We start from the raw sequence: 16,157 nt of genomic DNA, 5'->3' as shown, positions 1-16,157 counted from the left end.
GTTCACTTTGATCAATCATCGCATCCATTGAACTGCAAGTGGGGCTTCTCCATTGACTGGGAAATGGGAGCAGGTTTCGATTTGTTCCTTATCAGGTGCTGCCCTCTAGTGTTCGGACCATGTTCCCCATCCTTGAATTTAGCTTCAGAGATACAGTGTGGAAACAGACCCTTTGGCCCAATGCGTCTGCACCATCAAACGGTCACCCGTACACTAGTTCTATGTTATCCCACTTTTGCTACATCCTACACACTAGTGGCAATTTACAGAAGCCAATTAACCTGCAAACGTGCACGTCTTTGGAATGTGAGAGGAAACTGGAGCCGCTGTAGTAAGCTCGCACAGTCACAGGGAGAATGTGCAAACTCCATGCCGACATCACCCATTGTCAGGATTGAACCCGGGTGTCTGGCACTGTAATAGCCCTGTCCCACGGTACGAGTTCATTCCAAGAGCTCTCCCGAGTTAAAAAAAAAGAATCAAACTCGTGGTAAGCACGGAGAATGAACGTAGCGGGTACGTCGGAGCTCGGGGACGTCTCTTAGCGGCTCGTAACGCTAACAGCAGGTACTCGGGAAGACTCGCTAACGGCAGGTAAGACTCGTGAAGATTTTTCAACATGTTGAAAAATGTCCACGAGAGCCTCGAGTACCGACGAGTGGCCATTATCGTAAATCTCCGAGTTCGAATCGGGGCAAACTCGGGAGAACTCTTGGAACTCGTGGGACAGGGCTTTAACGCAGTATCTCTACCGCTGCTCCACCGCTGCTCCACCATGCCGCTTACACTTCGCTCCCTAAAAACATGTTGTTTTGTTTTATTGGCACCAGCACAGTCTTCAAAACTTGCCCATATATTAATTTAAAATAAGCTATCTGGCAATATCTGGGTGTAATATCTTAGCCCAAATTAGCAAAATGGTGCAGATATGCTTAAAATCCAAAGTAGAAGCAGAAAATGCTACTTGACATCTAGATAGTCACGCGGCATCTGTAGGAAGAACAAAGAAGTTACATATGTGGAACGTTTACATAAGTGCACAATGATCCTGGCCTCTCTCCACTGGCTCCCTGTGCGGTTCCGAATAAATTTCAAGATCCTCCTCTATGTCTACAAAGCCCTCAATGGGCTTGCCCCCACCTACATTAAAAGTATGCTCACCCACCAGACCACCTCCAGGTTCCTCAGATCGGCCGACTTGGGGTTGCAGAATATCCCGCGGTCTAGGCATAAACTTAGGGGCGACCGTGCCTTTGCGGTTGCAGCTCCTAGACTGTGGAACAGCATCCCCCTTCCCATCAGAACTGCCCCCTCCATCGACTTCTTTAAGTCGAGACTAAAAACACATCTCTACTCCCAAGCCTTTCTTGACGTCTGCTGAGCGAGGGCTATATGTATGTAGTGATGTTTGTATTTAATCTATGAACCACTGTTGTTTGTTATACTATTCTTATACCAATGTAAAGCACTTTGGCCAACGAGAGTTGTTCTTTAAATGTACTATATAAATAAATGTGAGTTGACTTGTCTTGACTTGACCCACTGCAGAAAGATTATGCTGACGAGCCACAAGAAGGTTTCTAATTTGATCTTTTTGATCTGCAGTGGGTTGGAGAAATCCATAGATGGGCTGAATAAGGATGCCTCATCTACCCAGCAACTCGTCACCTTGAAGGATGTGGAGGAAGGGGCCTTTGCACTGCGCCATGTGGGTGAATCTCTGGCAGGTCTCAAAGGTGAGGGAACTTCTTCTGACCATTCCTTCATTTTACATGTTTGACACTTCTTGATCACAGGAAAGGAACCTCACCTGGCCCAGGAGAATCATTCAGCAAGGGTTGAAAACACATAATATCCCTTTAAATGGGAGAAAAACTGAAAGTTGGCTGTGAATAAGAATAAGAATGTTTATACTTGGATCAGAAAGAACATGAACATTTAGCTGGCCAACTCTCTCTCATGCTTTAGCCTTTAATTTACCTCTAATTTGGTTCCCACTTTGCAGAATAAGATGTGAGAAGTTCTATGTATGGAGGTGGAATATGTTGGCTTGTGGTCACGCTCTGATTTTTAAAACGAGCCTTGCTTGTATTTTAAATCCACTGTGTTCCCTAGCTCTGTAACCTGTAATCTTGGACATCTCTGTGTAGGTTCTCTGTTCCTCTGGCTCCAGCCTATTGGACATTACTGCCTCCCCTTCAACCACTCCACTAGTCATCACGCCTTCAGTTTCCTTGGATTTGTCCTCATGAAGTATTTTCTTTACTCCTTCTTTCAGATCTTCCTTAAAACACAGCCCATTGACGTCACCATGTTTGTCTCTGTGAAATGCAGTGGGATGTTTCCATACATCACAGGCAGTGTACAAAAGCAAACTATCAACTTTCATACTATTGAAACTCTATTTGCTTTTGTAAAAAATTAGGAAACTGCTACTTGGTTTTCTTATTTCTTCACCAATGTTTGCAGTTGCCAAGGCCTTGCTTAGTTAGCCTCCTGGTTTTTCTGCTGGAACAAATAGTGCTAGTCAAGATTGTGGGAATGTTTTGTACCTTTGTCTGTTGCATTTAACTACTGTGCTGTTAGGTAGAGGGTGTATTTGTAAAAAATAAGTTGATAACTTTTACGTTGCACTGACGGCATCAATGTTCATCAGAGATAGTTGGGATTTCTTTTCTTTCATGATATTTGCAACACTCATGAGATTCATTAAGCATCGTAGTTGGAAAGATGGATTCCTTTAAAGGGGAAAAGCAGCCAACATAATCAAAGGCTGGACACGACATGCTGGAGTAACTCATTCTGAAGAAGGGTCTTGACCCGAAATGTCACCCATTCCTTCTCTCCCGAGATGCTGCCTGTCCCACTGAGTTACTCCAGCATGTCGTGTCTATCTTCAATTTAATCCAGCATCTGCAGTTTCTTCCTAAACATAATCAAAGACCAGTCGCACTCTGGTCATTCCTTCTACTCCCTACTGCCATCGGGCGGAAGGTACAGAAGCTTGAAAATGTGCAACAACAGACTTGGGAATAGCTTCTTCCCTTTTGTTATCTGGCTTTTGAATAACCTCCTCCATAAGCTAGGTTACAGTCCTATTTGCCTCTACCCCACTGGACTTTATCTCTGGAACTGATGCACTACAATGTAGAGAACTATATTCTGCGCTCTGTATCTTTCTCTTTGCTTTATCCATGGTATTTGAGTTTAGCTTGATTGTATTTACGTATAGTATTATCGAATTGGATAGCATGCAAAACACAGCCCTTCACTGTTCCTCAATATATGGGACAATAATAAACCTAAACTGAGAAAACTGAAAATCGACTGCTGTAAACACAAATTATTAGTTCTTTATACATGGATCAGGAAAGAAAATGAGCATTGAGCTCCCAATGTTTCTCACTTGCATTGCCTTTTATTTTATCTCCAGTTGAGTTCCCCACTTTGCAAAATAAAATGCGAGCAGTTCTGCGTGTGGAGGTGGAAGCGGTGAAATTTTTGAAGGAAGAGCCGCACAAGTTGGAGAGTCTACTAAAGAGAGTCAAGAGTATGACTGAGGTGCTCACAAGTTTACGGAGGTAACATCCAATTTGTTCACGTGCACTTTAATGCAGATTAGCTTTGCAGTTTGACAATTGGTTTTTGTTTCAGTTTGGGAAATATTAATTGAACTTGCGGTGCCTTAATGCTTCTCAGTGGAAAGATTTGGCTGGCTTGTGAGAAATCTATTTCACAAAGTAGATGGCTGGTTATGTGTAGGAAGGAAATGTAGATGCTGGTTTACACTGAAGATTGACACAAAATGCTGGAGTAACTCAGCAGGACAGGCAGCATCTCTGGAGAGAAGGAATGGGTGACATTTCTCTCGACCCATTCCTTCTCTCCTGCCTGTCCCGCTGAGTTACTCCATCATTTTGTGTCTATCTTCTTGGCTGTATATTCTGTTGGAAAGCATAAAGGCTGTGATTTGTGGTGGAGTCTTTCTGACGAACATGGATAGGTGACGTTATGTCAGGACCCTCCTTCTTTGACTTGGTTTTGTAATACTTAAAACGTCTTGAAAATCCGTTCAGTCTCTCATTCTACCTTCTTTCTCTCCCTCAATCTTGCTTCTAAGAGTTAATTTCAACCTGGCACTGTTTGTAACTGAAAACTGTGATTAATTCTCTTAATTATTCATCTTAGGAATTCATATCTTCTTCATGATCAATAGGAAAGTAGTACAGTTTTGTTGATCATAAAGTCATACAGCGTGGAAACAGGTCCTTCGGCCGAAATTCCCCAAACTCACCAACATGTCCCGTCCTGGTTTGATGGAATGCGATACCATCGTGTTTTGTTACTTTTGTATTCTGCTATGGAATGTTTGTCAAAAAAAAAAACGAGGCACATCTTTCAGACTTTGATTGGCTTTCAATGCTTATACACAGGGTTTGGGTCCACTGCTCACTTGGAATGCAGTTGGGTTGTGGCAGTGAAGAGAACCTATTGCATTGATCAAGCCCGGGGAGACATTGGTGGTCTGAAGGGTTTGGAGTTTCAGTCTGGGCACAGTGAGGTCAAAGGATCAGAAATGGGCACCTGTGCCGAAACCTTCCTCACAATATTTACACCATGCTTTGAGCAAATCACCTTGTGGACTTGCTTTACAGCTGCTCCAGTTACAATATCTAGGTCTCTCTGACCTTAATCAAGTAAAGATAGCGGGTCTCATTGTCAATAAAGGCAAGGTGATTGAATGGTATGACCAGGAAGATTAAATAGAAGAAGCTACCTTTCTCCTCGCCTGCAGAGAAATACATCCACTTTGACAGTCATCTAAAGCTTTGTGGCTCCATCTCTCTAATCCTCAAATACTTCATTGGGTTGCTTGCTGAATATGCTATTCCCCTCTTAAGATATCTGTATTGCAAGAACCATAGATATGTTTGGAGCATATAGTCTGTATGCACCGCCTCACCTTGCATTATCGGCCAACTAATTGTTCTCGGAGTGTGTCTACCTGGTTAAATTTATGGACTTTGCCTGCCTTCCATCTATATTTAAATTTGTGTGGAAATGTAACATTCCTTCCAGCCCTGATTAAACTATCTATTCCATAAATGTGTGTTTAATCCAAATCTCATCAAACACAACACTCACCGCACAAGGGCGGCACATTGATGCCACGGTAGAGTTGCTGCCTTCGAGACCTGGGTTCGATGCACCGTGACTATTGGTGTTGTCTATACAAAGTTTGTACGTTCTCCCTGTGACCGTGTGGGTTTTCTTCGGGTGCTCCGGTTTCCTCCCACACTCGAAAGACGTACAGGTCTGTGGGTTAATTGGCTTTGGTAAAACAATTGTAAATTATCCCTGGCATGTAGGATAGTGCTAATGTACAGGGTGATTGATGGTTGGTGCGGAGTTGGTGGGCCAAAGGGCCTGTTTCTGTGTTGTATCTCTAAAATCTAAATCTCTAAAACGCTGATTTTTTTTCCTCCTACCCAGACATGTAACTGAAGACCTTTTGAGAGGAGTAGAGTGTCCTCGTCCATCACAGACAAGCAATACTGAAACTACTGTCACGGCTGATGAGACTGAAATGGCCAAAGATTCTCCTTTGCGAGTTCAGGAGCCGTCTAATGCTGCACAAGCTGCTCCACCTCTGAGCCCCTCGGGCACACTCTCCGAGGCTCAGAATTCCCTGGTGAAATCGGAGTCACGTTTGGTCGTCCACCATGTTCAAAGTTCTCCCGTCCTATTCCACCAATCTCGCCACTCCTCGGCATTGCTTCATTCTACCCCGAGTCCTCTGGTCTTGCCCAAGCAACCCCACAGTGTTCAGCCACAGCTTCAGATCATTAGACCATCTCAGGAGTTGGCGGATGGAGTATCTCAGACCCAAAGTGCTGCAGTTCACCAGTTTCAGAGCCCGCCATCAAATGCCCAGGCACCTCCTGGTCAGAACCTCTTCTTTGATGAAATTCATGCTGCAACAAGTACCAAAAAAGGCATTCACCGAAAAATGACTATCGAGGTATTCCTTTTTTGTAATTATGGAATAAATTTGATTAGTGCTTTTCCTGAAAGCTTCAAGTGCATGCAGCTACATCAGCAATTCTAGTTAAATACATTTAAATCTGAGGACCGATTTTATTTTGATCACAGGCAGCAGAGAAAGAGTGGGAAGAGAAGAGGCTGAACATGAATCAGTACGACGAGAAGCAATTTGAACGACTTTTGGAGGAGGCGCAAGCTAACATGATGAAGGGAATTCCTAGCCTTGAAGTAGAACCGGATCAGAAAACAACCGTAAAAGCAGAGGAAGTGGACGGGATCAAACAATTAGGTATTAACATCATCTTTCTTGGTAAGGGCAAAAGTTAAGATGGGAGAATAAAAAGACAACTTTTCAGAATTTTTATTTTAACCATATAACCATATAACAATTACAGCATGGAAACAGGCCATCTCGGTCCTACAAGTCCGTGCCGAATTTTAGCTTAAGCTTTATTTTAGCTTTACGTGGACAAGCTTTTCCCATTGAGAGTAGGGAAGATTCAAACAAGAGGACATGACTTGAGAATTAAGGGACAGAAGTTTAGGGGTAACATGAGGGGGAACTTCTTTACACAGAGAGTGGTAGCTGTGTGGAATGAGCTTCCAATGGAAGTGGTGGAGGCAGGTTCGATTTTATCATTTAAAAATAAATTGGATAGGTATATGGGCGGGAAAGGAATGGAGGGTTATGGTCTGAGTGCAGGTAGATGGGACTAGGGGAGAATAAGTGTTCGGGCACGGACTAGAAGGGCCGAGATGGCCTGTTTCCGTGCTGTAATTGTTATATGGTTATTATATGGTTAAGCTGTGGTAGGTTTCCGTACAGTTTTGATCGATATTAAGCAGCAGCAATGCATTTGACATAATAGATAACCTGCTGAGTTAGACGTCTTTAAGGTCTGAAAAGCAAGATTATTCACCCACATTTGCTTGACCTGAGCATGATGAGTTATGGTTTAACTTCCCCACGCTACCCTCTGACCCAGTATCAATGAGCGCCTGTCTTAAGCACGACAGAGTGATATATGCTGTTTGGTTTCTTGCAGAAGAGGTGCCAATGTTTGAAGCAGGGAATGAGAAGCCGATGAAATCTCCTCCGCCACCACCACCTCCACGCAGATCGTACCCACCTGGTTCTGGACTGACCACGACGAGGTCTGGAGAAGTGGTACTTACTGTCAAGAAGGAGAGCAGTCCTGTTACAGTAGGTGTTTGCTTCTGGACCAGAAGAGCAATGTGTTAATTGTAGTATTACCTAATGTTAGTGAAGTGAGCTGGAGAAAGCAGAGCAAATTATCTAATTCCATGCAAATGCCTTTTTTGGATCTGTTTATTTCGCTGAACGATAAGTATTCTTTTTGAGTGGGTGAACATATGATGAGCGTTTGACTGCACTGGGCCTGTACTCACTGGAGTTTAGAAGAATGAGAGGGGACCTCATTGAAACATACCGGATAGTGAAAGGCATGGATAGAGTGGATGTGGAGAGGATGTTTCCACTCGTGGGAGAGTCCAGGTCATTGCCTCTGAATTAAATAATTTTCTTCCAGGAAGGAGATGAGAAAGAATGTCTTTAGACAGAGGATAAGGAATCTGGTATTATTTGCCATAGAACGCTGTGGCGGCCAAGTCAATAGATATCTTTGGCAGAGATAGATAGATTCTTGATTAGTATGGGTGTCAGATATTATGGGGAGAAGGCAGGAGAATGGGGTTAGGCGGGAGAGATAGATCAGCCTTGATGGGCCGAATGGCCTAATTCTGCTCCTATCACTTCTGACCTTTGCTGGAGTAACTAAGCGGGTCAGGCAGCATCTCTTGAGTAAAAGGACGGATGATGTTTAGGGATGGGACCTTTCTTCAGACTAAAGTCAGTCTGCCTTATGCCAGCCTGCAGAAGGGACCCAACCCGAAAGGTCACCCATCCATTTTCTCCAGTGATGCTGCCTGACCTTAATTATTGTGTGCAGTTTTGGTCCCCTAAATTTAGGAAGCACATTCTTGCTATTGAGGGAGTGCAGCGTAGGTTTACAAGGTTAATTCCCGGGATGGCGGGACTGTCATAGGCTGAGAGAATGGAGCAGCTGGGCTTGTACACTCTGGAGTTTAGAAGGATGAGAGGATATCTCATTGAAACATATAAGATTATTAAGGGTTTGGACACACTGGAGGCAGGAAACATGTTCCCGATGTTGGGGGAGTCCAGAACCAGGGGCCACAGTTTAAGAATAAGGGGTAAGCCATTTAGAACGGAGACGAGGAAACACTTTTTCTCGTAGAGAGTGGTGAGTCTGTGGAATTCTCTGCCTCAGAGGGTGGTGGAGGCGGGTTCTCTGGATGCTTCAAGAGAGAGTTAGATAGGGCTCTTAAAAATAGCGGAGTCAGGGGATATAGGGAGAAGGCAGGAACGGGGTACTGATTGGGAATGATCAGCCTTGATCACATTGAATGGCGGTGCTGGCTCGAAGGGCCAAATGGCCTGCTCCTGCACCTATTGTCTATTGTATTGTCTATTGACTCGTTGGTATCTTTGGTATAAACCAGCATGTGCAGTTCCATTCTGCACACTTGTTTTTCCCACATTGGCCGTCCCTTGAGATCAGCAAATACTGTAAGAGCCAGTCAGAGATCTGCAAATACTGTAAGGAGCAGTGAACAATCACCTGGAGGAACTCAGCAGAACATGTCGCTTCTGTGGAGGGGAAAGGAATCGTGGATTTGTCGAATCTCAACAACTAAGTTACAGAGATAGGTTGAATAAGTTAGGTCTTTATTCTCTGGAGCGCAGAAGGTTAAGGGGGGACTTGATATAGGTCTTTAAAATGATGAGAGGGATAGACAGAGTTGATGTGGACAAGCTTTTCCCTTTGAGCATAGGGAAGATTCAAACAAGAGGACATGACTTCAGAATTAAGGGACAGAAGTTTAGGGGTAATATGAGGGGGAACATCTTTACTCAGAGAGTGGTAGCGGTGTGGAATGAGCTGCCAGTGGAAGTGGCGGAGGCAGGTTCATTGGTATCATTTAAAAATAAATTGGATAGGCATATGGATGAGAAGGGAATGGAGGGTTATGGTATGAGTGCAGGCAGGTGGGACTAAAGGGAACAAAAGTTGTTCAGCACGGACTTGTAGGGCCGAGAAGGCCTGTTTCTGTGCTGTAATTGTTATATGGTTATATGGAATCAACATTTCCTTACCCTTCACAGAAGCTGATCTGTTGAGTCGGTGCAGTAGATTTTTTTGTTTAGTTCAGGAGTTACAAAACAGAAACGGGCCCTTCAGCCCACTGAGTCCACGCCAACCACTCGGGGAAAACCCACACGGTTACAGTGAGAACGTTCAAACCCTGTACAGACTATCACCTGTAGTCAGGATCGAACCCGGGTCCCCAGCGCTGTAGGCCAGCAACTACCGCAGCGCCACCGTGCCACCACGTTTGTTGCTCCAGATTCCAGCAACTGCAGACTCTTGTGTCTTCACAAGATTTCCGATTAGGAAAAGGGGAGATGCAACGAGACCTGGGTGTCATGGTACACCAGTCATTGAAAGTAGGCATGCAGGTGCAGCAGGCAGTGAAGAAAGCGAATGGTATGTTAGCATTCATAGCAAAAGGATTTGAGTATAGGAGCAGGGAGGTTCTACTGCAATTGTACAGGGTCTTGGTGAGACCACACCTGGAGTATTGCATACAATTTTGGTCTCCTAATTCTGAGGAAAGACATTCTTGCCATAGAGGGAGTAGAGAGAAGGTTCACCAGACTGATTCCTGGGATGTCAGGACTTTCATATGAAGAAAGACTGGATAGACTTGGCTTGTACTCGCTAGAATTTAGAAGATTGAGGGGGGATCTTATAGAAACTTACAAAATTCTTAAGGGGTTGGATAGGCTAGATGCAGGAAGATTGTTCCCGATGTTGGGGAAGTCCAGAACAAGGGGTCACAGTTTAAGGATAGGGGGGAAATCTTTTAGGACCGGGATGAGAAAAACAGTTTTTCACACAGAGTGGTGAATCTCTGGAATTCTCTGTCACAGATGGTAGTTGAGGCCAGTTCATTGGCTATATTTAAGAGGGAGTTAGATGAGGCCCTTGTGGCTAAAGGGATCAGGGGGTATGGAGAGTAGGCAGGTACAGGATACTGAGTTGGATGATCAGCTATGATCATATTGAATGGCGGCGCAGGCTCGAAGGGCCGAATGGCCTACTCCTGCACCTATTTTCTATGTTTCACAGAAGGAACTGTGTTGTGCCATGTTGGTATTTCTCATTTTTATCATAAGTGTAGAAGGTAAAAGGATTCTTGTTCATTTTGTCAGTCTGAAGAGAACAGCCCAGTGCTGCTCAAATCTCCAAGAAGTCCCGTGGATGTAAAGGACCTGACACTGACGGCTGCACCAATAGCAGCGTCTGCCATCAAAGAAGATGAAGATGAGGGCACCCGGATAATGGCTGAGTTACAGGTAAATATTGATGACCAGTGCTGTTAGAAATGAAACAACAAAACCAACTGTGTTAACCATAGACCAGTGTGCAAATGTTCTCAAATCCACAAAGCTAATTTCACACGGGGGAACACTTGTCCCCATCAGAGATACGGACAAAGGTTATGACTTTTTTAATTTTTAATGACTAGACCAAGTTTGCAAAAAATATTTTTATCCCATTTAATTGTGGCGTCAATTTAAGGCCAGGAGCATTATATTTCCAATGTCAGCTCTGCGGGTTGAATCTGGCAGAAGAGATGAGAGGAGGGCGGCTGAAGGGAATCAAAGAGCTTTGCCTTGAGGTTCTGCATAAACAACGTTTGCAGGGTAATTTAAAATGCTGTTGACCAAAGGTGCCAGTTAGCCCATGGCCTGACCAGGCAGAGGGAGATAAATAAAGGGAAGCCAACCTGAAAACAACAGTAGCACAAGCATTTTAGAGTTGCATTTGGCAAACATAACCAAAACTGCTGATTTTCATTGTAGTGCAGTGTTGCAGATTGGGCCTTTGGAGAATGAAAAATAGTGTTGTTTTTTCAACATTGTGTAGTGTGTTATTTGTAATAGAGCCCTCAGGCTCCCTTGGTTCAGGTTTAGTGGAAACTGACCTCTTGCACAATGTACAATAAAATCCATAAGAACCAAGTTTTCCAAAGAAAGCAATGACTGCTTCCACCACGCCTGTATATATGCGTCCACATCCTCCTTTATTTTGAAATTGGATTTGTGAAATTTATTTAGGTTTTTTGGACATTCCTCAGTGGATGCCAATTGCTTTCATGGCCATTACGGGTGGGTTGAGCTGTGCAGGTGACCTCTGTCAGCAAATTTAACTGCCTTTACAATGATTAATCATCTTCATGCCATTGCCTCTACTTGTGGCTGAGGGTTGTTCATACAATAATTTCACCAACTTTCTTACTCTGTTGCATTGCAGTTGAAATATTGGTTGCTGTCTGTCGATAATAAAACAAGCAGCAAAACTTGTGAACATGCATTAGATTGTTGTCCAATGTATTATATGTTGCCAGCAACACCTCGCCATCTCATGTCATTTGCTTTGGTCTTGTGTACAGCTGTCAGATTTTAACAATAATGCAAAGATTTGATTGTGAAGTTTTCCCACTTATTGTAGAATAGGAAACGACCAAAGTCATGCCCAGCATTTTAATACCCCCTTTATATGAAGGGCAAGTTTGTGGGGGAAATGCATCAAAGTAGTGCTGTTGAAAGCATTAATAATTTCATAGAAACATAGAAAATAGGTGCAGGAGTAGGCCATTCGGCCCTTTGAGACTGCACTGCCATTCAATATGATCATGGCTGATCATCCAACTCAGTATCCTGTACCCGCTTGCACTCCATACCCCCTGATCCCTTTAGCCACAAGGGCCACATCTAACTCCCTCTTAAATATGGCCAATGAACTGGCCTCAACTACCTTCTGTGGCAGAGAATTCCAGAGATTCACCACTCTCTGTGTGAAAAATGTTTTTCTCATCTCGGACCTAAAAGATTTCCCCCTTATCCTTAAACTGTGACCCCTTGTTCTGGACTTCCCCAACATCGGGAACAATCTCCCTGCATCTAGCCTGTCCAACCCCTTAAGAATTTTGTAAGTTTCTATAAGAAACTTTCCTTGAGAAGGAACTTCTTTGAGCATCTCTGATCATTTTCTCCCCATCAGTCAGTCCAGTTAAAGGGTTTCGACCCGGAGTCCATTTCCCTCCACAGACACTACCTGCCCACCGAGATTCTTTAACAGTTTGTTTTCAAGCTCTAGATTGACGTGTGTGCAGTCTTTCATGCCTCCATGCCTCTGATCATTAGCTGCTTGGGTACGACTCCAGAATTAAAATAGCTGCCTCCTGTGGCACTTGTCCTGTTTTTCAGCTTGGAACAAGCACTTTGCTGGTCTCTGATAATATTTCATTGATATATAGAAAACATTCACGAGGCTGAGGGCGAACTTTACATGAAACTTGCACAAGTGGCAACTAACAGCCACAGTTATGAATATCCACATGAATTAACAACAAGAGTAGGCCACTTGGCCATAGACCATCTTTTACGATCACGGCTGATTTGTCTGCAACCTCAACTCTGATCTTATTAAAGGATATGTCCAGTAATATTTCATTCCCTGCATGACAAAATTCCATTTTCTTCAGCCTTAAATAATTGAAGACTCTCCCCCAGCCTTTGAGGCAGAGCATTCCAAATATATTCACCTTAACTATGTCTTAGAAAGACACCTGCATCAAACTTCCATTCATGGACCACAACTCTGCTTTCAATACAATTATCTCCAAAGTTCATCGTTCATCTCCAAACCCGGGGAAATTGGCGTAAGCACTTGCCTCTGCAACTGGATCCTCAACCTCCTGGCCAACAGTGCGGATAGGTGAAAAATCATCATCTACACCAATCACCCCCATATATATACATATGTGTATATGTGTATGTAAAGCTACGGAAAGACCTAATAGAAACATAGAAAATAGGTGCAGGAGTCGGCCACTGTGAACCACCGTGGCCTAAGAATCCATCAGGCGAGAATGAAATGCTCGGAGAAGGAGAAAGAGGTGCAGCGCACAGGCCTTGAACCTGGTGAGACGCAGGAGGGGCCCGGCCAGGACTCACCCCACAGAGCCCAGTCCCTCCATGCACTAGAGTCTCCCAACCCCTGCAGAGTAGTTATTAACCATATAACCATATAACGTGGGCAGTTGCTGCTGGGAAGCAAGTCGGGGCCTGATCAATCCCGACTGGGTCGCCTGGGCAAGGGTGTCTGATGTTGTGAGACCCGAAACCCCTGATGACCGCCAGGTCACATCACTGAGGATGTGTCCCAGCGCATCTAGAAGATGTATATATTTCACATGTGTATATATCCATGTGTGTTTTTGTATATATATATATATATATATGTGTGTGTGTGTATATACATATATATGCATATACATACATATATGTTTCACGTGTTTGTGTGTGTGTGTGTATATATATATATATATATATATATATATATATATTATATACGTGAGTGTGTGTGTATGTGCACACAACTTTTTTTCTCTCTCGTTGATCATTTATTATGATTACATATTTTGTTGTGCTGCAGCAAGTAAGAATTTCATTGCTCTATCTGGGACGTATGATAATAAAACACTCTTGACTCTTGTCTCGTTACCTTATACACTCATGACTGCAACCAAATTCCATTCCAACTCAATTGACAAGGTTGCAGGTGACACCACCGTAGTGGGCCAGATGTCAAATATTGACGAGACAGAGTACAGGAAGGAGATTGAGAGCCTCGTGACCTGGCGCCAAGATAACAAACCTCTCCCTCAATGTCAGCAGGGCAAAGATTGTGATTAACTTCAGGAAGCGAGGCAGTGCACACACCCCAGTATACACTGTATAGAGCTTCAGTAATACCCACAATCTGTCCTGGACCACTTGCATCAAAGCTATGGCCATGAAAGCACACCAATGCCTCTACGACCTTAGAAAGCATAGGAAGTATGGCATGTCCCCAGCAACCCTCACCACCTTCCACAGACGAGCGGTAGAAAGCATTTTATCAAGATGCATCACAGCATCGTTTGGGAACAGTTCCATCCAAGATCACAAGAAGTTCTGGAGAGTTGTGGACGTAGCCCAGACCATCCTCCCTTCCATGGACTCCATCTACACATCACGCTGCCACGGCAAACCCGCCAGCATAATCAAGGTCCAGTGTCACCCCGGCCACTTCCTCTTCTCCCCTGCCCTATCAGGCAAAAGGTACAGAAGTTTGAAAATGCCGACCTCCAATTAAGGAGGTTAAGGTTTCTTCCCAGCTGTTATCAGGCAACTGAACCACCCCCTCACCAGTTAGAGTGCAGCCCTGGCCTCATGCACTTGACTGGAGACCTTTTGAACTATCCTTAATCGGAGAATTAATCTTTACTGGATCTTTACCTTGTACTAAATGTTATACCCTTTGTCCTGTATCTGTACACTGTGGACAACTTGAATGTAATCATGTATAGTCTTTTTGTTAACTGGATAGCTCACAACAAAACAAGTTTCACTGCACCATGGTACACATGACAATAATAAACTACACTAAACTAACCTTAAGTGTAAATCTGATTATTTTTAAACAGTGACACCTCATTCTAGGTTTTCCCACAAGAGAAGACTTTTTCCACATATACCCTGTCAAGACCCTCAGGATCCTATAGGCTCCCTTTCCTCTTCTAAGAAGAATACTAGCCTCGATTGTCCAACCTTGCCTTCACAAAAAAGCCTACAATTGCTAATTTTTCAACTGGATAGCAAAGGAATAAGATTATATTGGAGACCACATCCATTAAAAAGAGCTTAGTGATTAAAAATGGGGAATTGGTAAAACATTGGCAATGGAAAATGAAGGAAGGGTATAACTACCCCTGCTGAATCTGTTCTGTGAAGCAATATTGCTCATTGTCTGGCTTTGCTTAACCAGACTACTTTCAATTGATACATTGAGAAAAGCCAACCCCGGTTAGTGAACAATGAATGGTGTTGTTTCAATGTGCTTGGGAAAAGTGACAATGGATTGAGAAGTTGGTTTTTGGTGCAGTCTGACTTTAGAGCCGGGGTTGATTGCAATAGCGACGCTTTTGAAAGGATGTCCACAATCGCGACGTGCTTGTCAGCTGTTTTATTTGATCACACTTATCGCAGATCCCTCATTAATTATTCATGGGTGTTTTAAGGGAACCTTTTTTTTTGCGCACTTTGTTATTCTTCCTGGCACATGTGCTGCCTTTTGGTTGACAAGTGAGATTAGCTGCTTAACATGACAAGCAAAGCTGGGACCTCCATTTGAATGAGGTATTGTGAAATGCCTGTCAGCCCAATTTACCTGCCGTGGGCTTTGGTGAATTGGCCAATGTGAATGAGAAGTTTGCAGCACCTGTTGTGTTGTGTTCCTTTCTTTACGTGGATGACAGAATTATTATGCTTGTCTCCCTGATGAGTATTTTGGATCTGAGTGTACTAGGTACATAATGCTTTCATGAAGCAAGCCAAATTTTAGCTTGAATAGTCCCAACCGGCTGTTTTGTAATGTCTGAAGAAACTGCACTGAATGCTTATGGTTGAGTAAATCTCACAAATGACCCAGTAACATTTCATTAGCATAGTGCTGCTTGTTTCTATCTATGATGCAATGACGAGTGACGGTGCGGTGAATTTTTTCTAATATCGTTAAATGTAAAGTTTTAATTAAGATTTCCATATGGAGCATGTAGATCCTATTATCTTATTTCATCCTAAATATGTAATTTAATCCTAAACAGAAAGCTAGAAATTGTTGGATGAAACAGCATATAATCTATGTAGGACTTGTGAGAGTGGTTTCTAAGTTAAATGTCTGCACATTAGCCTTTGTGTCTGCAATGTGACTGGTATCCCCATGATTTGGCAAAGTGTAATATTTCAACTCACAGTTAGAAACCAACAAATTGAATTGAAACTAGATAATAGACAGAAAAAAAAAAAACTTAATGTATGAGGCTATCTAATAAAAAAGAACTGAGTCTTTTGCTGATGATAAGCAGGGCAGTGGGAGGGAGGAGCATCAAAATTA

General features: G+C 43.3%; 1 protein-coding gene across 5 annotated transcripts in view; it reads left to right on the top strand.

Moving 5' to 3' along the window:
* The window catches only part of LOC129707370 (sickle tail protein homolog), a 171,373-nt gene that overhangs the window by 140,923 nt on the left and 14,293 nt on the right, over positions 1 to 16,157 (top strand). For all 5 annotated transcript variants that reach the window (XM_055652365.1, XM_055652358.1, XM_055652383.1 and 2 more), the window contains 6 exons: positions 1,606 to 1,736; positions 3,434 to 3,581; positions 5,494 to 6,022; positions 6,154 to 6,334; positions 7,092 to 7,249; positions 10,364 to 10,507. In XM_055652365.1, the coding sequence (XP_055508340.1) occupies positions 1,606 to 1,736; positions 3,434 to 3,581; positions 5,494 to 6,022; positions 6,154 to 6,334; positions 7,092 to 7,249; positions 10,364 to 10,507 (1,291 nt within the window). The remainder of the gene's footprint in view (positions 1 to 1,605; positions 1,737 to 3,433; positions 3,582 to 5,493; positions 6,023 to 6,153; positions 6,335 to 7,091; positions 7,250 to 10,363; positions 10,508 to 16,157) is intronic.

This window comes from Leucoraja erinacea, chromosome 2 (assembly GCF_028641065.1).
Source record: "Leucoraja erinacea ecotype New England chromosome 2, Leri_hhj_1, whole genome shotgun sequence".
Classification (NCBI taxonomy): Eukaryota; Metazoa; Chordata; class Chondrichthyes; order Rajiformes; family Rajidae; genus Leucoraja; species Leucoraja erinaceus.
The sequence above is the reverse complement of the archived record's forward strand: the minus strand, read 5'-3'. Positions and strand labels throughout refer to the sequence as shown.